The following is a 24,952-nucleotide window of genomic DNA, read 5'->3' as shown; positions in this document are numbered from 1 at the left end:
AACTGGTAGTGCAGTAATAATGAGAGATTTCAATTACCCCAATATTGACTGGGTAAATGTATCATCGGGTCACGCTAGAGAGAGAAAGTTCTTGAATGGAATAAAAGACAGTTTAATGGGCAATTGGTTCAGGAACCGAGAGAGAGGGAGCAATTTTAGATCTAATTCTCAGTGGAGTGCAGGATTTGGTGAGAGAGGTAATGGGGGTGGGGCCGCTTGGCAGTAGTGATCATAATATGATCAAATATAAATTGACAGGAAGGGGGGATGGTAAGTAAATCCACGGCTCTAGCTCTAAACTTTCAAAAGGGAAACTTTGATAAAATGAGAAAAATAGTTATAAAAAAAACTGGAAGGTGCGGCTATTTATTTATTTATTTATTTTTATATACCGTTGTTTGGAGCAGTCCTTCAACGGTTTACAAATGAAACATTACATAAAACGTATAACAGTTATAAAGGTAAAAAGTATGCAAAAGGCATGGACATTGTTTAAAAAACAAAAAACAAAACCATCCTAGAAGTACAGACCAGATGTATTCCACGCATTAAGAAAGGTGGAAGGAAGGCAAAACGATTACTGGCATGGTTAAAAGGGGAGGTGAAAGAAGCTGTTTTGGAAGAAGGATCCATCAGAAGAAAATAGGATAAAGCATAAGCATTGGCTTAAGTTGACTTATCAGTGTCTTAAGTGTAAGACACTGATAAGTCAAGCTAAAAGAATTTGAAAAGAAGTTGGCCATAGAGGCAAAAACTCCCAATTAAAAACTTTTTAAAATATATCCAAAACAGAAAGCCTGCAAGAGAGTTTGGACCATTGGATGATCAAGGGGTTAAAGGGACACTTAGAGAAGATAAGGCCATCGTGGAAAGATCAAACTATTCCTTTGCTTCGGTGTTTACTGAAGAGGATATTGGAGAGAGACCCGTTCCGGAGAAGGTTTTCATGGGTGATGATTCAGATAAACAGAACCAATTTACAGTGAACCTAGAATATGTGGTAGCCTGATTGACAAACTGAAGAGTAGTAAATCACCTAGACCAAATGGTATACACCCCAGGGTTCTGAAAGAACTAAAAAATGAAATTTCAGACCTATTTCAATTAGTTTGTAACCTGTCATTGGATGATTTTAATGTACCTGAAGATGGCCAATGTAACCCCAATATTTAAAAACGGATCCAGGGGTAATCTGGGAAACTAGACTGGTGAGACTGACTTCAGTGCTGGGAAAAATCGTGGAAGCTATTATAAATAATGAAATCACAAAACATTTAGATAAACATGGTTTGATGGGACACAGTCAACATGGATTTATCCAAGGGAAGTCTTGCCGCACAAATCTCCTGCATTTTTTTGAAGGGGTTAATAAACGTGGACAAATGTGAACCAGTAGATGTAGTGTATTTGAATTTTCAGAATGCGTTCGACAAAGTGCCGCATGAGAGGCTTCTAAGAAAACTAAAAAGTCATGGGATAGGAGGCGATGTCCTTTTGTGGATTGCAAGTTGGTTAGACAGGAAACAGAGAGTAGGATTAAATGGTCAGTTTTCAAAGTGGAAAAAGGTGGAGTGCCTCAGGGATCTGTTCATGGACCGATGCTTTTTAATATATTTATAAATGATCTGGAAAGGGGTACGAGTAAGGTGATCAGATTTGCGGATGACACAAAATTATGTAGAGTACTTAAATCTCAAGCGGATTGTGATGAATTGGAGGACCTTGTGAGACTGGAAGACTGGGCTTCCAAATGGCAGATTAAATTTAATGTGGAAAAGTGCAAAGAGATGCATATAGGGAAAAATAACCCTTGCTGTAGTTACAAAATGTTAGGTTCCATATTAGGAGCTACCACCCAGGAAAGAGATCTAGGCGTCATAGTGGATAATACATTGAAATCGTTGGCTAAGTGTGCCGTGGCAATCAAAAAAAGCTAATAGTGTTGGGAGTTATTAGGAAGGGGATGGAGAATGTCATGCCTCTATATCGCTCCATAGTGAGACCGCACCTTGAATATTGTGTGCAATTCTGATTACCGCATCTCAAAGGATATAGCTGCACTGGAGAAGGACAACCAAAATAAGGGGCATGGGAAATCTGTCCTATGACGAAAGGCTAAAGAAGTAAGGGCTGTTCAGTTTGGAGAAGGGGCGATATGATAGAAATCTACAAAATCATGAAAAGGGGATTCCGATTAAATGTCCATCCAAGAATCATTCATGAAGACCAAACATGAATCTCCTGACACAGGCACAGAGGTGCTGAAACGCTGCAGCATTTTGAGAGGGAGTTCTCTGTAGAGCCAGCATTTAATGCTCCCAGGAGTGGGAGTTTTTGTACAGACGGAATCATTATGTGCTCCGACAGGCGGTATAACCGTTTTCAGGATCATTGTTCCAACGGTACGTTCTATAAATACCTTTGGGACTCCTGTCCCTTAGAGATGAGTTGAAATTTTACATAAAAATACGCCACTGGTTCAGTTCTTTTTCCAGAACCGGTGCCATTCTTCATAAGTTATGTGCACAACGTGAATATTTATTTGAGATTGATCAGTGAAGCACAATCTTTTTAATATTGAACACTGGATATTGGATATTGAACCATCAGACACCAATTTCATGGACATCAAGATTTCTGTGGACATTAATATAAGTTAAGTGTTTGGTTCGAAGTTCTTTATTCTCTGGAGTGGATTATGATATGTGGGACATTTTTCAATATTTAATATTTTTTTAATTGTGAGTTTTATAGTGTGTTTATGGGGGTTTGTTGTGGGTGAATGGTATGAGTGAGTGCAAATGCATGTGGGTACTGTAATCAATAATTGTAACAAATGTATAGATTATATAAGTAAATTTAAAGGTATATGGTATAAGTTTGATAAACTTTTTTTGTATCTTAATAAATTGTATCTTAAAACATTAACATTTTCTGTACTCTAAATAATTTACATTTTAGGAGTTTATATTATATTGTCCTGCATTTGTTGTTTAGTTTTGTCTTGAACAGGACAGTGGGGGCGGTCTGGGGTTTTTTTTTTTGTTTTTTTTTCAATAGCTGGGATTTAGTGCCAAGAAGTGCAGAGTCCTGCATCTGGGGTGCGGTAATCCAAAAGAGCTTTATGTGATGGGGGTGAGAGACTGATGTGCACAGACCAAGAGAGGGATCTTGGGGATGATAGTGTCTGGTGATCTGAAGACACTGAAGCAATGTGACAAGGTCATAGCTAAAGCCAGAAGAATGCTGGGATGCATAAGAGAGGAATAACCAGTAAAAAAAAAAAAAAAGGAGGTGATAATCCCTTGGTACAGGTCCTTGGTGAGACCTCATCTGGAGCACTGTGTTCAGTTCTGGAGTCCGTATCTCAAAATGGACAAAGACAGATGGAGGAGGTCCAGAGAAGGGTGACCAAAATGGTGTGGGGTCTGTATGAAAAGACCTATGTGGAGAAGCTGAAGGATCTGAATATGTACATCCTGGAAGAGAGGAGGTGCAGGGGGGAGATATGATACAGACCTTCAGATACCTGAAAGGTTTTAATGATGCACAATCAACAACAAACGTTTTCTGCTGGAAAGAAATCAGTAGAACTAGGGGTCAGGAAATGAAACTCCGGGGAGGACGACTTAGAACCAACGTCAGGAAATAATTTTTCAAGGTGAGGGTGGTGGATGCCTGGAATGCCCTTCCAGAGGAGGTGGTGAAGGCAAAAGCAGTGAAAATTCAAAGGGGCAAGGGATAAACACTGTGGATCTCTAAAGGCTAGAGAATGGAAATGAAGAAAAGAGTGCATGGGGGTAACTTGCTGGTGTAGCTCTTACTGTCCTTAACCAATAAGCCTGATATTTTGGATGCAACTCCAACATTGCTCTCTGCTTCAACAGCAAGAGATAATGGGAAATTAGACAGCAATAAACAAGGGCCCTGGGTTTTACAGTCTGAGAAACTGACAAGTATGGGGGTGACCTGTTTGGCACAGCAGATACTACCATAAGCTTGCTGGGCAGGATGGCCCATTTGGTCTTTATCTGCCATTGTTACTATGTTAAGTTACTATGGATAACGTTAAAACCTAACCTGCTATGTTTGAATATAACCAGTTAGTTATCCGGCTATATGTAGTCGGATAGCTAGGGGGTGAGTATATTGAGTGAGACGTTCATCCTGTTGAATACCCAGGACAAATTATTTAGCTAACTTTTAGCTGCTCCCTGGCTGACTGAATGTGGACCCCTCAGAGTTGCCATAAGCATGTAGGGAGAGCCAGCAGCAGCTACCAGCTAGTTTTAAGGGCAAGGACATTTTTTTGTTAAAACACAAAATCAGTGGAAATAAAATTACAGGAACATAGCATATGATTTTGTTTAATTGTTCGTGATTACTCCAGGTCTTTGGGATTCTGCTCAGACTTGCATGTGTGGCTTATAGAATTGGACAGCCCTCCATCGCAGGCAGACGTGAGAGCGGCAAACCATACCAAGGTGTTTAAGGAAGAGGCAGGGTTTGGTCTTATTCTTTGTAAATGAATTTCCGTTGAGAAATAGTGTGAAAGGCAGTGGACGGGAAAGAGAAGAGAATGTTGGAGGCTATCTAGTGAGATAAACACTTAGTCAGATGGGATCTAAAGTGAGGAAAGCTTTGCCTGGCCATAGAAGGGAAATCGTCGTCTTTGGCACGAGTAGTGGCTTGGGAAGAGAGAATAGCTTTTAGCTCAGCGTATGATCTCGTTAGTCACGGTTCCCCCTCCCTCGGGGTCTGTGGGGTGGATGTCCAGTTACAATGGCGAGATGGTATCCGGTTACCTTCATTAATTTTCAGTGCCAGAGTAAACATATATTTATGATAAACTAAACTGTTTGCTTATTGACAGAAGGCTTAAAATGACCAGCTGTGGGTTTTTTGTTTTTTTTTTTTAAAACCATCTGTTTTGATGGAGATGTTTGCCATGATCCTTTCACGTCTTGCAGACTCTTTTCAAACAGAACCACCTTCCCCACTCCCCATTTTGCTCTTCAGTATCTCATTCTTCATATTATCGAACATTTCACAGCGACCTTCTCCCCCCCCCCCCGCCTTCCCTCTTCTCTTCATAAAGAACTGTACGTTTGTTTCAGACGTTCCCCCTGAACAACACGAACCAACACCTACGCAGGCTGCTCTCCCACATAGCTACCCGCCCACACAGCCCCACTCGCACGCTTTGCTCTCACCCCCCACGCTGCGGGCTGAGGCGGCTTTCTCCTCCAGCTGAAGACCCTCGCTCTACTTCACCAGTGCGCTGCTTGCTGGCACCTAAAAAAAAACCCAACTCAAAGGGGGGAATAATCTTTTATTCAGTTGGAGTTTCTCTTTTTTTAACAAAGGTCTCTTACAGAAAGCGCAGATCTTTGTTTACTGCAAATGACAAAGTAGTCCGATTTCCTCTCTCTCCCCACCCCCCTTTGCTTTTTTTTTTCCTTGGAGAAGCATGCATGCAAATGTTCTTGCTCTCTGCTATGAAATCTGTTTCTCAGCCAGGGCTTTAGAGGGTCCAGGTGATAGTAAATGGTTCAAATCCCACTCTTGCTTCTTGTGACCTTTACCTTCCATTGCCTCAGGTACAAAATGAGAGAGGGGATAGGGAAATACCTATAGCATCTGAATGAAATTCGTTTTGTGGTACACTTTGAAGTGCCAAAAAGCAGAATATAAAACAAATCTAAATAAAAAATAAATAATGCCCCACTCTGACAGCACTAATAGATGACCCCTGCTGCTGATAGGGAGGGGCAGGGGTGACTGCAGAGTTTTGACTGAGTCTGAATCCCAGCAGACCTTACAAGAAAATAACTCTGTTCTCCTCCAGCTTAATGCTAGCTGGCTGAAGGAAAAGTGCGATGCCTTTTCTTCAAACTGCATTCTGAGCACTTGGCAAAGAGGTAGAGTAGAAAGGGTACTTTTCCAGGAGTGTGCTGGGACTGCTTCTGGTTACCTCTTATTCTAGTACAGTTCATTCTGCCATCTCCCATAGAAACTGTATATTTTCATTCATGACTAATCAGCTCTGTGCGTGTTTTTCACTAAATTTGTAATTAATGACTTTATGCCACAGAACACTATTCTGCTCCTGCATTTTCCACTGATATCCTTGATTTTCTAAATATGGTCATAAGGTAGACGACAAAACAGCTAATGCACTACTTGCATCCATCTACATTTGTTTTTTTTTAGTGCAATATGTTCTGAGCGCTTTTTAGCATTTATTTTAAACTGGTATTCCAGATACAAATGTCATTGCATTTAATATTTATTTACCACACGTACCAAGCTTACAAAGCAGATCAAGGCGCTTTACAACAAATATAACAAAAATACATAAAAGCTTTAAAATCTCTCATACCCAAACCATCCCTTCTATACATGAAATGCACTGAAGTAATACCACATTTTTGCGCTTTGTCCCTTGTTAAGCATTCAAGCCCTGTATAAATGTACTAACAATGAGCTAGTGCTGAGTAACTGAAAATCTTTAAGTACTTTGGCATTTGAATAATAAGTATAATTCCTTATCCCCCAGACCAGTCTAGACGAGTGGGTTTTTCCCTCCTACCAGTAGATGGAGACAAAAGCAAAGCTTTACTGTTTCTACTATCTGCAAACACTCAGTCTTCTGTCTCCAGCAGAGAGTAGGGAAGTCCATCTTGCAGTTGGAAGGACCTAACACCTTTGAGTGGGGGGGGGGGGCGGGGGGGTTGTGACCCTGAGGAGGGTTAAGATAGCCAGTGATGCTGACTCCCTCCTTCATTCAGTGGCCGCCTTCTGTCCTGGATTCCTCCTGTCCAATGAAGCCTTCAAGGAAGTATCTTTTTTTTTTTGTTTTCTTTTATGACTGTTGCTTTGGGGAGTTTGGATCATTTTAAGAGGTAAAAAAGAGTAAGAGTCAAAAATACAGGAATTTCCTGTGAGCTGGACAGGAAGAGAGTTTACCTGCAAGCCGGCCCGTGGTGCAAACGGCTTAAAATGTTTTTGGTTGGGGTTTTTTTGGGTTTTTTTTGCTGTAGAGAGAGAACAATCTTTTCCAGGCAAGCTTGAGGTGTTCCTGCCACGCGGTAGACCTGGTGTTGGCCGCTCCCACAATGCGTCGGAAGGATCACAAAGCCAAACCTTTACCCTCTGTGTTGTGCAGGCAAGGGGGAAATCTCCTCTGGGCTGCTTGGGTGGCTGCAGAGATGCACAGTTGCCGGGAAGTAGCAGCAAATTTATTTAACGTGTTTTGTATATAGTCATTCAGTTTCGCCATCAGAACGGTTTACATAATCATGCATCAGGTTGTATAAACATCATTACAGTATTGTATCATGTAGTGTAAGTTCTTTACATATAATAGTTATTACTTGATTCTAAGCTGGGGAGATGAGCAAGATGGGAACAGCGATCAATTTACCTTTTTCCCACATGGAACAGGTAGATTTAGGGAAGGCAATATGGGACCTCTGTGGCTGGGATAGTAAAGGATGAGCATGCCTAAAGGGGGAAGGGTGGTCTCTGCTAGGCAGGACTTCATGGGGGAGGATGCAGCAGTCTTTTCCTCCTGTTGGTGCTTCTAATGCTTTGACATTTTTATTGAAAATAGGTGCTGATTCTAGGTCTGAAGTTCTGTGCCTCGATTCGGTCCTGAGAAGAGGAGCTAGAGGCTAATTTGGAATTGGAACTTTGAGGAAGATTTACATGGAGATCTTCCAAGGGACAGTGATGGCAATAGGGGTGCTCCGAAGGGTTAGCATTTTGAAAGTGTCAAGCTGCCTACCGCATTGCCTCAGGATCTGGCAGGACTAGGCATTGAGACTAGAGCTGAGCAGGAGGAAGAGAATTCCATCTTGGAGGGGTCCCTTTAGGGCCTCTCTTCACACTTTTTGCAGAGTGGGCTGGCCTGATGGAAAACAGAGCTATGGCTCTATACTGGTGGGAGGCTGGGTAGCCCTTACAAACTCAAGTTACTAAGATGGAAATTCATATTAAAAAAAAAATGGAGGTTTTGGCTCTTGCACTTCGGGCGTCTTACGGCTTGAGTACGTGTTTTGCTGGACTCAGATGCTCTCTTGAACAGGGAGAGAGAATGCCTGGGGCTGGCTTTGCTTTTATTGTTGATGCCTTGTATGATTTGCTCCATGTGATGGCCAGGATTTTAGTGTGCACAATAGTGGACATGTGGCCCAAATCCCAGTTGAGTAACCTCCCCTTGAGAAGCTACATTTTGGGGAGGAGCTGGAGAAACTGATGAAACACGTGGGGGAGTCTAAGGCTTACAAGTTGCTGGATGGATTTTTACCAGTAGGCAGAGGTTCCAACAGGCCAGGTATTATCGTCCCAGGAAAAGTTCTCCTTCACAGTGTCAGTGTCTAAGGTTTCAGTCCTTTTGCGGGACCACTCAGGAGCATACACACTCCAGTGCAATCAAAATTTCCTCATCCAGTCCAGATGAACAGGGTCCTGTCCACTGACCAGCAGATCTAACACGGGGTGGCCTACTCTGGTCCTCGAGAGCCACAAGCAGACGTTTTCAAGATATCCACGATGAAATTGCATGAGAGAGATTTGCATACAATGAAGGCAGTGCAAGCAAATCTCTCATGCATATTCATTGTGGATATCCTGAAAACCTGGCCTGTTTGTGGCTCTCAAGGAAAGGAGTTGGCCACCCCAGACTAATGGGTTTGCTGATGTCACCTCTTATAGACATCCATACTGACAGCCTGCCAGTATTTTGTCTCCAGCAGATGGGATGTGAGTATTTCCTACTGTGGACCGAGCACTGGTTAGGCCGTTAAAGATTTTATGGTAGAATATGGGTCCTAAAGTGAAAGATAAGCTCTCTGTCCCTCAGTTGAGCATAGTCTGGGGAGTCAGGTAAACTATCTTGAGCATCTCCTGAGGTGAAAAACTAGTTCTCCCTCCCTCAATAGAGCAGGCCTGGGCCAGGGGGCTATCAGACCAGGCTATTTTGATCTCTCCCTTCCACCTCCATCCCCATGTCTACTTTCCCCTTGTTCAGACACAAAGAAAGGCAATCAGAGAAATGCCTCAAAGGTTTCTCTGCTTGAAAGCAATGATACTGGTCTCAGTGGGGCCATGGACAGTATTCGCTTTATTTTATGTTTCCCAAAAGAAGGGAACTTTTCAGTCTATTCTGGACTTGAAACGGGTCCACAAGATTCTCAGTCTCATTTCTGAATGAAGTCTGTCATGTCAGTGAGGCAAGGGGAATACCTGTCCACCTTGGATCTTAATGGAGGCCTTCCTACACATTCCAAACAGTCTCACCAGAGGTTTCTTTGTTTTGCAGTGCTAGGGGTGCATTTTCAATTTTAAGCTCTGCCCTTTAGGCTGGCCACTACTTCTCGGACCTTTTTTGAAGGTAATGGTAGTTGGTGGCGGCTGCACTGTGAAAAGGAGGGATATTGGTGCACCCACACCTAGATTATTGACTCTTTAGAGCAAAGTTGGAACAGGAGAGCTACTTTGCCACCAACAAAGTAGTAGAGTTGTTGCAAGAGCTCAACCAGATAGTATTCTTCTCCAAGAGCAGTTTGCGACTTTCTCAAACATTAAAATGTTTGGGAGTGGGTTGTGTCCGTTTAACGGTACAAAGAGTGCAAAAACTCCAGCAACAAGTTCAAACATTAGTGTAGGCCAGAAATCCAACAGTTCAGAGAGATCTGCAGCTTCTGGTATCTATGGTGGCAGTATTGGATCGGTTTCCCTGGGCAAGGGTGCATATGAGACATTGTTGACCTCAGAATCAAGAGTCTTATATTCATATTCCAGTTCCGGAATAGATCAAAATGAGTTTGTATTTCAGAAATGTGTTGAGGGGTGGACCTCAAGACCCCAACCTGGGTGACAGTGGCTATGGATGCCAGCCTTTCTATTGCCCAGGACAGGTTGCTGAAGGTTTATGGTTAAAGGAGGAACTGAAATATCTATCAGTCATGTAGAGGAGATTGTCATTCGTTTAGCCCTCTTCAGCCCCTTCTCAAAGGACAGTGAAATTGCTGTTGGACAGTGCCACTGCAGTGGCATCTGTGAATCATCCGGGGTCACCAAGAACCCTTCAGTATCAGAGGAAGTGAGTTTATTACTGCACTGAATGGAAAAGATTTGAAGATATCTTTGGTGTGCATTGCAAGAGTGAAAACAGTTCAGGTGAATATTTTCAGCAGGAACGTTATCTATTCCAGAGAGTGGTCATTGTCTTGGGCGGCGTTTGAGAAGATGATAGACAGTGTGAATGCAACAGTACAACAGTTTTTAGCAGAAGAAAGCAGAAAGGGTCTTTCTGGACTGGATGTCTTGGTTCAGCAGTGGCGGTTAACAGATGTAGTTAGTGTGTCTTCCCACCAATTCCTTAGACAGGGTGATTTCAGAGAATTTCCATTCATCTGGGGGCTCCTGGCTGGCCAAGGTGCCCTTGATATGCGGATCTTGTCAGAATGCTGATTATGGTTTGCTGCAGACAAGGAGCTGCTTTCACAGGGGCCTCTCCTTCCCAACTACCCAAATCGGCTTTGTCTTACTGCTTGGCCCTTTAGGGGATGAATTTGATCAAGAAGTTGTACTCTTGTGGTGAATAATCTTTTGAAGGCTAGAAAATCCATTACTTCCTTAGCTTATGTGAGAATTTGGAGGATTGTTTTGAGCAGTGATGTTACAGGAGGCAGATTGTACCCAGGGCCATCTCTGTGCCCTATGTCAAAGGGCTTGGCTGTGGATTTCTTAAAGTTGCAATCGTAGCATGTTCCAGGGGCTGGGTGCTGGGAAGGGCTCTGTCCTCTCATTCGGATGTTTCATATTTCCTGAAAGGGGTTAAACACGTTAGGCCTCTGGTGAGGGATCACATTCCATCTTGGGATCAGAATGTGGTAATATCCTTCTTGGCAGGGTCGCAGTTTGCTAAGACTCCTGCCTTGAAGGTAGCTTTTCTGGTGGCGATTTATTTGGCCAGAGGATCTCAGTTGCAAGGAGCCTTTCCTGGTGATTGAGGGATATGGTGAAGATTCGTATGGTTCCTTCCTCTGCCTTTCTTGTGAATCAGTCTGTTTATCTTTTTTTTTAGCAATTATTCTTCATTGTTAGATGTGAGCTCTTTTGCACTATTTGAAAGTCACGAATGAGTTTAGGAAGTCTGATCATCTCTCCATGTTCAGTGGAGTTATTTATTTGACATTTATGCTTTTTGCCATGACTGGCCTCAAGTTTACAATACATTTAAATGCAAAAAAGGTGAGGCGGCAATTAAGGCTTCAGTTGTGCTTTGTATTAAGGAAGCTATTGCAGCACCTTTCATTAACGAAAGCCCGTGCCTGAATCAGTCGGGGTGCATTTCCACTAGAGCCCAGGCAACCTCATGGACCAAGCTCCGTTTGCGTTCACCATGGGAGTTTTGTAAAGTAGGAACAAGCATTCTTGAAACACTAACATGTGGATGTGAGGGAAGGGAAGAGGCCTCCTGTGCTGAGGAGGTGTTGGCAGTTCCAGAGCCGCTTGACTGGATAACGAGGAAGGAGAATTTTAATCTTACCTGATAATTTCATTTCCTATACTTCGTACCAATCAGAACACACTCTGTACTGCCAGATTTATATTCTTATGCTTTTCAGTGATCAGGAAGCTCATGAGGAGTTACTATAGTAAGGTTGTGTTGTACATAATTCTGATCCTCTTCATACTTATATTTTTTGTATTCTTTTTTCTGTTCTGGAAAGCCCTGTGGTTCTGGGGTATGTTTAAGGATCTTTCTTTTCTGTTTTGGGTTTTTTTTTTTTCCTCCCCCTGGGAATTTCAGTGTTACAACAACAAAATCAGGGGAAAAAGGATTCTTTACACACAGGAGAACAATCGGTAAGAGTCATTTTTTCCATTGTTTTTATTTTTTTATAACACGGAAATTCCAAGTAAAAATAAAAATAAAGCTAAAGACTAAAGTGTCTGAATATGTTGTATATTTCGAACGTAGGGGGCCTCATTTCCCATAAATATAGAATGGGAGAAAAGCCCAGCTTGTTAAGAACATAAGTTGCCATTCTGGCTCCAACCAAGGATCCATCCAGGTTACCAGTACATGGCAGGAGCCCAAACATTCAATAGATCCCACTTGACTAACAGCAGTTTATGGACTTCTCCAGGAATTTGTCCAAACTCTCTTTTAAACCTCTATGGCCAACTTCATTTCCAATTCTCTCTTAGCCTGTCTTATCAATGTTCTACATTTAACTTGATAATTCTTATGCTTTTTCCTATTTTCTTCAAATCTGAAGGCTGCATCTGGCAGGCTGAGGTCAGCATGGATGCTTCTATGGGGTGGCATCGCAAACCTGTTAGTCTCTGTCTCCATCTTCTGGTTGGTGGATATAACCTTGCTCATCTGGTCTGACTGGATTCAAAAGGAAATTATCAGGTAAGATTAAATTTCTCCCTGTAACTAATTCAAAATAAATAAATGAATACAATTCTGGGCCCAGCAGCAGGCTCCAACCTGCTAGCACTAGGAAAATAGACTCCTATCCTTACAATGCAAAATCAGTGCTTTCCCTCCCAATATAGTCCATAGGGCAGCAGATGGGAAACTGCAGGATGTTAAATCACTTTCTTTTCAGGTTACACTACTTTCAGGATATTTTAAAGAGCTGTCCGCACTTATTTGTAGTTAGTTACTTCATACTACATCAGTATGATGATTTACTTTGAAGTGACACAAGAAAAGAGCCAAATGGGCCATCCAGTCTGCCCAGCAAGCTTCTTAAGGTAGTAACAGCCCCTCAGTGTAGGTTATTCCAATGTTTCTCATAAGAGTAGAAACTACTACTCTGTGCAGTTTCCCCCAGGCCTTATGATGACCCATAAAAATTGCAGCTAGCAACATTTTTTAAGTGGGTGATGAGATTTCTTGAAAATTCAGACAGTGCTGCTTGCGTTGGCCATAGAAGCAGTCCTGTGCTTTTTCCTTTGTCTGCATATCAGTACCCAGGCCGTAAAAGTCAGGGGCCCTCGTGGTGATTGTCTGAATCCAATTCCTCTTTCCCCCTCTGCTGTCGAAGTGGGGAGCAATGTTGCAGTTGCATTTAAAGCCCCAAGGCGTATTGGTTAAGGGAAGTAATCTCCATGCTTTCTGCTAAGGGTAATAACTGCAGCACCAGCAAGTTATCCCCATGCACGCTTTCTTCACTTCCTGTAGGACTTGTCCCCCCTTATGTCTGAGTATCAGTATTTAGTTCTTGAAGAATGACTGCTCAGCTCTGTGAACCTTGCAAACATTTTAATTAGAAGACTGAATGGTATCTGAACTCGGGGGGGGTTCCACTTATTTGGGATCAGTGCAGGAAGTGTTTGAAATGAAGTGGTCTACTCTACAAGAATGTCTTACTATGGGAGCTAGAATTAAAGTAGGGACCTTGGTCATGGATGCACATCTAGAAGTGGGTTTTTTGTAAGATTTCTGGCTCCTGAGATGCCCTGTACTGTACACACAGGTTGTAATAGGTATTCCTGCATTAATAGAATCTCTTTTTACAAAGGCATGATAAGATTATACATTTCTTGCAGTAGGATGTCCCCCCTTCCTCCACATCTGCATTAATAATTTGTGGGGACTGTCTGCAGTGTGCAACCACTTTTGCTTTCCATGTTGGCAATTATATATAAGAGGTTGCCATTGCTCGATGGTTCAGTCTGAAGCCTCTGGCATTTTGAGAATTGAGAAGGAAGATGTGTTTTATTAAAACAAATGAAAAAAAACCCTGCTAGTATTCCCAGATCAGTTGCAATAGTAACATCACCAGTGCAACTATTAACCATTTACCCAAAGCCACTTGGCTGATAAAACACCATAGAAGACTGCAGGTAGAAGGAAGGGAAACTAAGCACAGGATGTTCCTTTCTGGCAAATTATAGAGCAAGAAACTGTAAGCAGAGGGTAGGATCTTACCTCAGGTTAAACAGAAGAGAGACTGCAGGATCCGGGAGGCTTATAACTGGTTTTATACAAGGGATATGCTGCTATCTTACTCCATTTTTTAGATTAACTTTGTTTTTTTTTAAGGGACTTTGGATAAGTGATTTATTAGTAATTCAGGAAAATTAATTTCTAAGTGGGGCTTGCTATATTAAGTCTGCATCTGTTGACTAAGACTGAAGAGAGAAAATAAATATTGTCTGTCGTATTCTCGGTGGATTTGACAGTGGGCCGTGCTCTGATACAATGACGGGTAGCCCTATTTTTCATGATATGTTTTGGAATAGCCTTTTGAAGAAAGTGGTAGAAATGAGCGCAGCTTTCAGTTGCATGCAAGATCAGCAGAAAATGATATTGAAATTTAGTGTGGCATTGGACAAACAAAGACCGTTAGGCGTAGAATTGTCTGTAGTAGTACAGTGGGAGATGGGAGCCAAGTGTCAGTTTGTCTTAGTTTCTTCTCAGAACCCAGAGAATGTAGTAAATGGAAGTGGGTCCGTAGCACAGAGGTACAGAGTTCACACTCGAATGAATGCTTGAGGGGTGCTTCTCTTACAGGCATGGCTCTTGGGACACACTTTCCCTTAAGAGTCCCCTCAGCATTGACACTGGGGTCAGTGTAATAAGACCCACAATGAAATCTTCGCTACTTGTCTGCGTGTGGGTTTTTTTTTTAGCGCGCACAGCAAAAGCGGGCGCCTCCGCAGAATATAATGAAGGGACAGGGAATGCAAGTGAGATGTGCACAGAAAATCCATGCAAATGAAAACCATGCATGGCCAAGGCCCTGTGTAATAAATCCGTTCTGTGAGTGATTCACGGGGCAAAAGCCTTTCCCTTTCCTAAAAGCAGTGAAAAAGTTAATGCTCTCGAAGTGGGTGGAGCAATTTCTAATCCTTCCTGTTCCGTCTCCAGTTGCATGGCAGCTGTACTGGAAGATGCTCTTAAGTGCATCAGAGATTTCTTCAGCCGACCCGTAAAATGTACCATAGCATCAGGAAAAAGTGCCGGGAATCCATTTTACCCCAGAGCTGCCCGGACACACAGGCGCACTAATGCCAGCAATGGAGTAAACCAGCCTCCAGACACATGCTTTAACTTAACTCCTGCCCTGACCCAGGTACTAAAACTCCCACGTAGAATGCATACTCTATTTATAAAATACTTAAATGGACATGTACTTCCAAACTTCACCCCAGAATGCCCCCAAAATACCATCTTTTATATGCGCATACTTTTCTGCACAGCAGCAACTGTAGACACGCCCTTCTGATTATGATTATCATTGGCCTAGCTGCTCTAGTGGCAGTCACATTAAGTATCCAGAGCGTGACCTGCAAGTCATGGCTGAGACTGTTCAGCCAGCTAGGGGACAAGAGCGCCTTCCCTGTACAGCCCCATAGATCCACCTTGACTCTCTAAAAAGCAAATGGCAATGGACCACATGAGATTTCCAGCAGCAGATGATAAAGCCCAATTCTAAAGTAAGTTAGATGTACTTAAGAGTGTCTTCAGCAAAATTACAGAACTGTATGGGGAAATAGTCCTTGTATTTCTAACAGCTAAAGTCCAAATAAACAAACATAAAAGCACCTTCAGATAAGAGACCCTGAATTCTTCCTGATAGTGAGTAACTATTGTTTGTTCAGTTTCTATAGTGCTTTGTCGCTGGCTTCCTTGAAATGTCTCTTTAAAAAATAAAATAAAAATGAAACCCCCGGTAAGTGTGGTGAACTGTTGGCATATCACGTTAACAAAGCAAACCCTGCGCCTCTGGTTGCTCCAGGTAGCAAATGGATCACCAGAGCTAAATAAGAATTGCTTTCCGGAGATTAAGCTATCTGGTGCTTGTATTACAAAGAAGTGGTTTCTGGTCCATTAGATGTCTGTTTGCTTGCTTCTTAAATGTATATATTTCCATTCTGTAAAAGCTATATCTGTCATTATTTTTAGATGACACGCTTGGTGCTGCCCAGCATGCTGGAAAGGTGAGTCATGATTCCACACAAGCACTACTATCCAGACACCACTCATGATTATTTATAGGGGAGAATCCTTTCTGTCAAATTCATTACAGTGACTAATCAGCCTAGCCTCCATGTTTGTAGCAATGGTGACTCATCGGGATGGAAAGTGAGTCATCGCTCGGTGGAAGCCTTTTGCTCTGTCTGTACCCCTCTCCACTGTTGTGCTGATTTCTTTATAGTGGAATTAAAAGACTTGTCTGAGTCATCAGCAATAGCTCAACAACCTGCTATTCTGAGGAGAAAGTCAGGTGACTGGGGTGTTCCCCAGGAAAAGCCTTATTGCAAACTGCAGTAACCCTTCTGAAGTCATGAAAATCACATTCGTGGGAGACTGGATGCCCTGGGATTAACACTGGGATGCAGAATCTTTCATCTATAATCACTGGTATAAATATAGCTAAAGGTGGCATTCATAGATTGTCGGAAATATCTGATGCTCGTACACTATATGAATTGCTGATTTGTCCCCTTTTCATTAGACAGGTGTCCACATAAAAACCTAGTTAGCAGTCTTATTGAATATAGGGATTTTAAGGGACATGGAAAATTAACTTTTCAGCTTCTAACAGGAGAACCAAAGAGGGAATCGGGGCACCAGGGTGAACCAATATAGGGAATCTCCTGCATTACTAGTTTATGCTTGTATTTTTACTATAGATAGTCAACTGCCAACATGCATGCATTCATTCATTCATTATTCAATATTGTTTAAAACAGCAAGCTGTTTTAATGTGAGATACAAACCTACCTTCCACATCTCACTGTTACGCACAATTGTATGACCTCCAGAGTCTGCTGTGGTACTTCATCTCTAAGATCTTCAGAGGGATAGCCTTGTTAGTCCTGGTGTAGCAAAAATGACAAGATGCCACCATATAAGGGACAGAAAGAAATTTAAATGTGAGCTAAAAACATGGCTATTCAAAAATGCATATAACCTAACTTACAACATCTGAATGTAGAAAGAAACAATAAGGTCAAAAGATACTATGTGAGGCACGAAGAGAATGAAAGAATCGTACAAAGTAATGACTAAAATGTGAAATTCATTATATTATTCTATTTTAACTTTCTTTACCCCCGACCATGTCTTAAACCTTTAGTCAACGATTCAATTGATGTCAATGCCTATTTATGAGAACTGCCTCCATTACCTGTCATTGCTTGTTGAGTTATAGCTATGAATGTTATGTTTGTAAACCGTTGTGATCTTTTACATGGAACAGCAGCATATAAAATGTCTAAATAAATAAAAGGTGGCATCTTATAGACTAATTTGAAGTATGAGCTTTCGAGGACAGAGTCCACTCCATCAGATGCATGAAGGTTAGTGCAGAGGTGGGGGTAAGGTGTGTGTGTGGGGGGCAGGAGGGAGCGATACAGAACAGAGAGAAGGCATTGGATTAGGCAGGACATGGTGTGCAGAGAGTGTTAAGAGCATTATAGTATTAGCCTACTAACAACTGAGGTAAGTGTGAAAATACAGAATGATGAGAACAGTTAAGTTCATAGATTGTTCAGACCTAGGGTGATGTATAGGTTTTTTGATGAGTTTCATGCTGGAGTGTTCCTTTGAAGTTCTTTTTTTTTTTAGGAATGTGGCAACCTAAAAGTCAGAATGTCCTGTAAGGTTGAAATGTTCTTCTAGTTTCTGAATGTTGCCCCTGCTTTGGGCCTAGGCCTGAATTATGTATGTATTTGTTTTTCTATACCGCCGGTTTACATACAACATGATGTCTAAGGCTCGCCTTATAATGACACGATGCAGTGTAACAGATTAACATTAGTTTAAAACCAAACTAACAAATATGGTTTGTTTCATTTGTGGGGGGGAGCCAATCTGTTTTGGGGCCCCCCCCGAATGAAACGAATTAGCCTTATTGGTCACATTTGGCAGTTTCATTTTAAACAAATGCACATCCCTAACTAGTACAGTGGTAAAGCAAGCTCCAGAGGCCTCTGTAAGCACGTGGTCAACCTCAGAGCATCTGTGCTCGAAAGATAACCAAGCAGGACACAGCCATTTTTTGAGATGGAAACCATTCTCCAGAAAGGCCAGACTTGAGGTTGTGTAAGGAAGGGAAGTGGTGTCGCTGGAGTGAGGTTGAGCTTAATTTTCAAAGGGATTCCCTGCAGAAATAGCCATTTAGAAAACATGTTAAATATACCTGCACGTTTGTGTGCATCTGCTTTTATGTACATAGATGAGAGGTGTCGGAGAGTGGATTTACACGCATACATTTTGATTTTAAAATGTGCATGATTTCTCTTGGCAAAGCTACACATACCAAATAGGGATAGCTGTGTGCATAGTTTTGCCGGGATAATTTTCAGAACAAACTTACACATGAAAATTTGCTTTGAAAATTGGTTAAACGTGAGCATATAACAGTCTGTTATAAAATTACCCCCATAATGTGTTCAACATTTCAGTGTTAAACCAGTTTCTTCTCCATAGCAATGAGCCGCTTTTACATTTTTCTATGTAGAGTATTAGTTCTATCTACGGATACATAATACTCTTAGGCTGCTTCTTATTTTGAAGAGAAGCCACATTGTTTTTGGAAGAATCATTGGTATGATTTGAGGACCTCCATGTTTAGCATCTGTTGTGTGCCATCAGCTCTGTACTCTTTACTCCTGGTCTTCCACACAGCTGTGACCATAGTACTTAGGCAAGAGTAACCCTACTATCTGCAGGGATGACAGACAGTGAAAGTTCCTCAGTGTAGCCTGGTTCCTCGTTCCGGGAAAGGGTCTTGGGACTCCGTTTACCGGACAAAACAATTTGATGCTGGTTGAGTTTTTAAGCCCCAAGGCTTATGAGTCCAGAGGTACAAAACTAAACACATCTGCAATTTTTAACGCAAAATTACTATTTGCTAACGTTTTAATAGATTGAAAATTATAAAACCGAAAATGTGGTATGTATAGAAGTTTGGACACCCTTTCAGTCAGTAAGTTTGTACTTTGTAACACCTCCTTTGGCAGAAATAACTTCCAAATGTTTCGCTAGTTAATGTCTTTCTGTTCTTTTGGAATCTCTTCCCGCGCTTCCCCGCAGAACAGTAATAGCTCTGAAATAGTCATAGATCTTCCATGCACAGCATGTTGGGAAAATAATCACAGATTTTCAGTAGTGAAGCCATTTCAGAATATATTCTTTCCTGTGATTTTGGATGGTTGTCTAACTGAAATATCGAACCTCTGTTCATCCTCACGGACTGTGGGACATTAGTTTCTAAAATGTTGTTTAATTGAATCCATTCTTCTTTCCCCCCGCAGAATATTTTCTGTGCCACTGGCTGGCACTCCCCCAAAGCATAACAGATCCACCCCTGTGCGTAACTGTTCACAAAGTGTTCTTTTCGCTAAATGCATTACCCTTTTTTCCTCCAAATATATCATTTGTATGGTTGTGGCTAAACCAGGGCCCCACAGCCAATCCGATTTTCAGGATATCCACAATGAATATGCAAGACATAATCTGCATATCCTGAATCTCCATGGTATGCAGATTTATCTCATGCATATTCATCATGGATATCTTGAAAATCCAACTGGATGTGGGGTCCCCAGGACAGGTTTGGAAAGCCCTGGGCTAAACAGTTCAGTTTTGTTTCATCAGTCAAAAGCACTTTGTTCCAATAAGATGGTCTTATCAAGGTTTTGTTTTGCAGACTTTAGAGAGGACTTTTGTGATGTCGTAGAAAAGGTTTCCTTGGGATAGCTCTCCCGTGCAGCTCATTGTTGTGTAAACAATGCTGTACTGTGGTTAAACTCTTTCAACAAGTCATTTGTAGTGATCTGTGGCTTGTCTTTTATTTTTATTTTTTTTTGAAAATCTGACAAGTTTGGGGCAGTTCTGTCAGATTTTTCTTGACCTTCCAGATGTTGCCTTGATTTCAGCAGTTCCATGTATCTTCCATTTTCTTAATGTTTCTAACTGAATTTGTAGCTGAAAGTGTTAAGAAATTTTGTATAGCCTTCCTCTGCCTTTTAAGAGTGAATTATATTCTTTTTCAAATGCTTACACAGCTGTGAATTTGAGGAACCCATGGTTGTTGAAAGTAGACAGAACAATCACAGTCTGATGTTACAAGGGACAGAGTATTTGTTCAACTGTGGAGTTGTCTTTACCGGATTAATTGAAGGACTGAGTCAATGTCCAAACTTTTGCACATGCCCCAATCACTTTTTTAATACTTTCAATCTGTTAAAATCAGCAAATAGTAATTTGGCTTTAAAAATTGCAGAATATGATGGCTTGTATGTTTCAAGGAATCTAGGTGAACAGAAGCCAACACAACCTGTACATGGCACACAGTTAAACAATGGGACCAAGGGTGCCTAAATGTTTTGGACATTGTATGGCAACTTTGGAGCAATGGAACAAGATTTCTCATATCACTGTCAGGTAAATAAGGTTTATGCTCCAGAGCTTTCCAGTGTTTGATTCTTCTGTTGGTTAAGAAATCATCATGTTGGTGCAAAGCTTTTTTGTACTCTGTTATCAAGTCCACCATCTTAATTTTGGTAAAAGTGATGCATGTCTGCTGCTCTTGCCTCCTGTTATAAGAATCCTATTTCTCCAGCTTTAGTATTTTGTTTGCCTGCAGACACTGCTGTACTCTGAGTAGGATATACCGGTAGAAGAAAGTAGTATCAGGCATACACCAATTTGTGGACAAAGCATAGAGAGCCTTAAGTTCCGCAGACTTGAAAATTAGAGCAATATAAAGTTCTATGAGGCTGTTGCTGGGGGCTTTTGCTTTGGTAGGTTGCTTATTCCTTTCAGGCCAGCTCATTTGGAACCAGCCTCTATTGGGCTAAAGATACCAAGAGCTTTCATTCACAGCTATCTGGAGATTGTTCTCCTCCCCACTCAGCCCAGTCATCGCAGTGAAGGCCATATACAGAGGCTCGTGGACCCTAAGTATGGCCATTAGTTGTCACTATTGCCCACTCTCCAGGGATTGTGTATCCTGCCTTCATAGCATCCCTATCCCTAGCCTGATAGATTCTCCACATGGGTTAGCCTGACCCCGTTTCTTTAATGGTTGTTGAAATTATGTTGAAGAAATACATATTTTGTGTGTTTAGGTAGGGAGAGCAGCTGTTGTGGAAGATGCATGTGTTGGCACTCATAAGTGTGGTGCTCAAGAGCAAGCCCAGGACATAAGGAGTATATGGTGATGCTGTTCCTCTTGCCACTGCTCCTTGCTTTTGACTTACAAGCTGATTCAGTAAAGTCCGCGGGAGAGCGGACGAAGGCCCACTCGCCTGTGCGTGCGATTCTCTATTTAAATGAGGCCCGGTGGTAGAAACGGGCAAAAGGAGGCGCTAGGGACACTAGCGCCTCCTTTTAGCCCGGAGCGGTGGCTGTCAGCGGGTTTGACAGCCGCTGCTCAATTTTGCCGGCATCTGTTCTCGAGCCCGCTGACAGCCACGGGCTCGGAAACCGGACGCCGGCAAAATTGAGCGTCCGGTTTTTGGCCCGACAGCCGCGGGCCGATTTTACATTTTTTTTTAAACTTTTTTTTACTCTTCTGGACCTCCGACTTGATATCGCCATGATATTAAGTCGGAGGGTGCACAGAAAAGCAGTTTTTACTGCTTTTCTGTGCACTTTCCCGGTGTCGGCAGAAACTAGCGCCTACCGAAAGGTAGGCGCTAGTTTCTGAAAGTAAAATGTGCAGCTTGGCTGCACATTTTACTTTCTGTATCGCGCGGGAATACCTAATAGGGTCATCAACATGCGTCGGAGCGCACTGTACTGTATCGGCCTGTTAGTTGTTAGAGGGGGAGCGGGAGGTGCAGGGTAATACCAGAGAGGGATAGGTTCGGGGGAAGGAGAGAGAGAGGCATCGAAGGCTCTGCCGGATCAGTGGGCTACACTGAGAAGTGCTTGGGATCCTTGAGAGCAGTGAAACAGCTTGAAGCTTGTTTCTGGGAATCTCAGACCATCTCTTTCCTCTCGGATGTGAAAGGCGTTTTTCCATTCCAAAGCAGCTGCTTTAGGGGCTAATTGGAAATTTCCCAAAGAAAAAAGGGCCTTTTACATGCGGAATGAACAAAATGCAAAGCGTGTTTTCTCTTGCTTGGGTTTCTTCTGCGTGTTCCTTTGCAGTGCGAGGAATTTCTCTCCCTGCCGCTGCCATTACGTATGGTGCGGGAGCCTGATCTGCGTGGGTGGGCGTGGGTGTAGTTTTGCATAGACTCCCACGTACCTGGGAGGTGATGGCCAGCAAAGCACAGCTCCGCAGGGTTCCCAGCACCCTGGATGCTGCTGCAGAGGCTGTGGCTGCCTTACCTCCAGCATTTTGAGACGAGCAGCGCATTGGCTCTAGTAATCAGTTAAGTTTCAAGAGAAAATCTGTGGCTTGTGCCTTTGAATCAACACTTGCGCTTGTAGTGGGCTAAAAACAGAACTGTCTGTTTTCCCAGATGAGCCGTGTGTCGTGCTCGGGAAAAGTCTCGCGCAGCCGTGACTCTTTTTTTTTTTTTTTTTCCCTTCTCCTTTGTTGTGTCTCAGCGAGCGAAGAGAAATTCCCAGCTCTCTGGTGACTGCGTGCCTGGGATAATTGACTGCATCTCCAGACAAATGTATTTCTTGCAGTAGAAATAGTAAATGCATAATTACATTAGGAAGGAAAGCTTCTCGCTTCCCTGGAATTCTAAGCCGGAGCCGGTTCCCATAGCAACGCCAGGAAAGCTAAAAATAGCCCTTGTACTGTACTCCTTAGGGTGGGATGATGCCTCAGTGCTGGGGCCAGGATTACGCTCTCGTATGCACTGACGTTTCCATCGGGGGAAGGCTCACGCCCCCTTGCATTTAAAATCCCAGACCACTTGGATAGGCAGTGTTAATCACGTTTAGCTTTTTGGTGCCATATTGCTTCTAGGGAAAACTTGATGCTTTGCAGGCTGTGAACCAACAAATTACTGAACACTGTTGGGGTTTCAGAGGTCTCTGTAGCAGCTTCAGAAAAGTTAGATTTTTAAAGTCAAAAGGTACGATTTCTGGGCTAACCTGGATTCTTCCCATGTGACTATGGATGTTCCTGGTAGGATGGGTGAGATAAGGGGAATCTGTGCATGTAGGTGGCTGAGATTCGTGTAAACGAATCTCAGCCACCCTGAAAGCTGCAGGTACTGAACAGGATTCCCAGGCCTATCCTGGGGACCTTCAGGACACGCACAATGAATATGGCTTTCCAGTGTATGTAGCGTTGTGGAGGATAGCCCAGCACTTAAGTTTTATCTCATCACCTGTCCATGGTATTGGTTTGAAAGCTGCTTCCGTGCGTTTCTAAAAACTTTCACTTTCCTATTGCACTAAATGAAACTATTATAGCCTGCGTGCAGCGAGTCCGCCCGACGCAGCAGTGGCACGGAGCTGCTGGTCGGCAGAGAGAGGAGCAGCCCGATACACACATACGTGCTCTGCCAATGGCTCCCTCAGAGTTCTCTTCTATGGCTTCAGACTTTGGAAGTAAAACACCACTTTGTGTCTCCTATACTCCCCTGAGTGGCCTTTTAATCTTACCAAATGAGGAGTTCTGGATGAAATACTTTGACAGACTGAGTAAGAATAAAACATTGGGCCATTACTTCTCTCATTTGATTCTAAATTGTCAGTGAGTAGCCAAAATAACTTGTTTTTAAGCCATTTAATAAAATTATCCTTTACGCATTTTTGTTTTTCAGATCCAAGGGAGTAATACTGAACATTTCCTCAGCCAGTGGCATGTTCCCAGTTCCATTACTAACAGTATACTCTGCTACCAAGGTAAATCTCCTCAGGAAGCCTTTTCCAATAGGGAAAAGAGCAAACTTAAAAAACTATAGCGTACATGAAAAGAATACCTCTCTAGTGCTGTACAGTCTGGTTCTATGCAAAGCTCTTGTAGTTCTGTAGGAGAGTCTCACACACAGATGGCTAAAAGTAATTGTAATATATTTCCAGAGTTTTCTTCCTGTATCCTTCTTCTTTTCCCTTTGCAGCTTGCCTCCGGTTTAGTAAGACGTTAGTGAACCTGTTAAGGACTTTCCAGTATTTAAGTACCTGGGGATGCTCACACAATCTGATTGCATTTCTCCGATACTCATAGTATGGTGCTGTTGCATAGACATGCAGTGATGTCGTGAATGAGTTTGCATTGCTTTTGCATAATAAAATCTGTCATAAAGATTTGTACCATTTACCTTGCATGTTTTGTACTGGAAGTACAGTGTCCACTTTGGTTCTCTGTTACAGAAATGGTTTAGGAGGCAGCGTATCTATTTCTGGCGCGCTTGCTATTCTTATGGTACTAATACATTTTTGTACGACAGCAGTTTTCATGGATGTCCACTGAACCTCTGCCTAGTGACCAGCTGCCCTTCCTCACACCAACCAGAAGGTCCTTGTTTTCCCAACTCAACTCTTTTGTGGGGGAGGTACATTTAAGCAAAATTATGCTTTCTTCCCTCTTAATTTCCTCTTCAGTTTCTCTTCAGTTTGTCTATTGTCAAAGAAAAATTAATTTTCAGCCTAGGCACATTCCACTCCCCCCCCCCCCTTACCGGCTGCCGAGCGAGCATGAGTTCAGGTGGAGCTGTCACTTGGCTGCACCCGTTCCCATAGAGGTCTCTTCAGCTCTGTGTGCCTTGCTGTTTGATTCAAGCATGCTGTCACTTTTTGAGTGCTTTGTTGTCTTAAGTGCAATATTTCAGTGCTGCTTTGGTGACTCAGAATTGCCTTGCTCCTGGACTGTATTTCTGTGACATAGTATCTTGATGTTACTTGAATGCTTATTTACCTTGAGACTGGGATCTAAGGTGTTTGTGGTATTAATATGAAAAAAACCAGTAGGTGTATGAGATGTTTTTTCTTTCCTATTTTCTCCTTGCATGGTGCAAATCTCTCCATCACTTGAGATGTCGGGTCTCG

At 42.4% G+C, this 24,952-nt stretch overlaps 1 protein-coding gene across 1 annotated transcript in view; it reads left to right on the top strand.

Moving 5' to 3' along the window:
* The window catches only part of HSD17B12 (hydroxysteroid 17-beta dehydrogenase 12), a 120,796-nt gene that overhangs the window by 66,210 nt on the left and 29,634 nt on the right, over positions 1–24,952 (top strand). Inside the window, exons 7-8 of the mRNA XM_029583145.1 lie at positions 15,944–15,978; positions 23,728–23,809. Of these exons, the coding sequence (XP_029439005.1) occupies positions 15,944–15,978; positions 23,728–23,809 (117 nt within the window). The remainder of the gene's footprint in view (positions 1–15,943; positions 15,979–23,727; positions 23,810–24,952) is intronic.

Source organism: Rhinatrema bivittatum, chromosome 17, assembly GCF_901001135.1.
Source record: "Rhinatrema bivittatum chromosome 17, aRhiBiv1.1, whole genome shotgun sequence".
Classification (NCBI taxonomy): domain Eukaryota; kingdom Metazoa; phylum Chordata; class Amphibia; order Gymnophiona; family Rhinatrematidae; genus Rhinatrema; species Rhinatrema bivittatum.
This window is presented reverse-complemented; position numbering and strand designations above follow the sequence as displayed.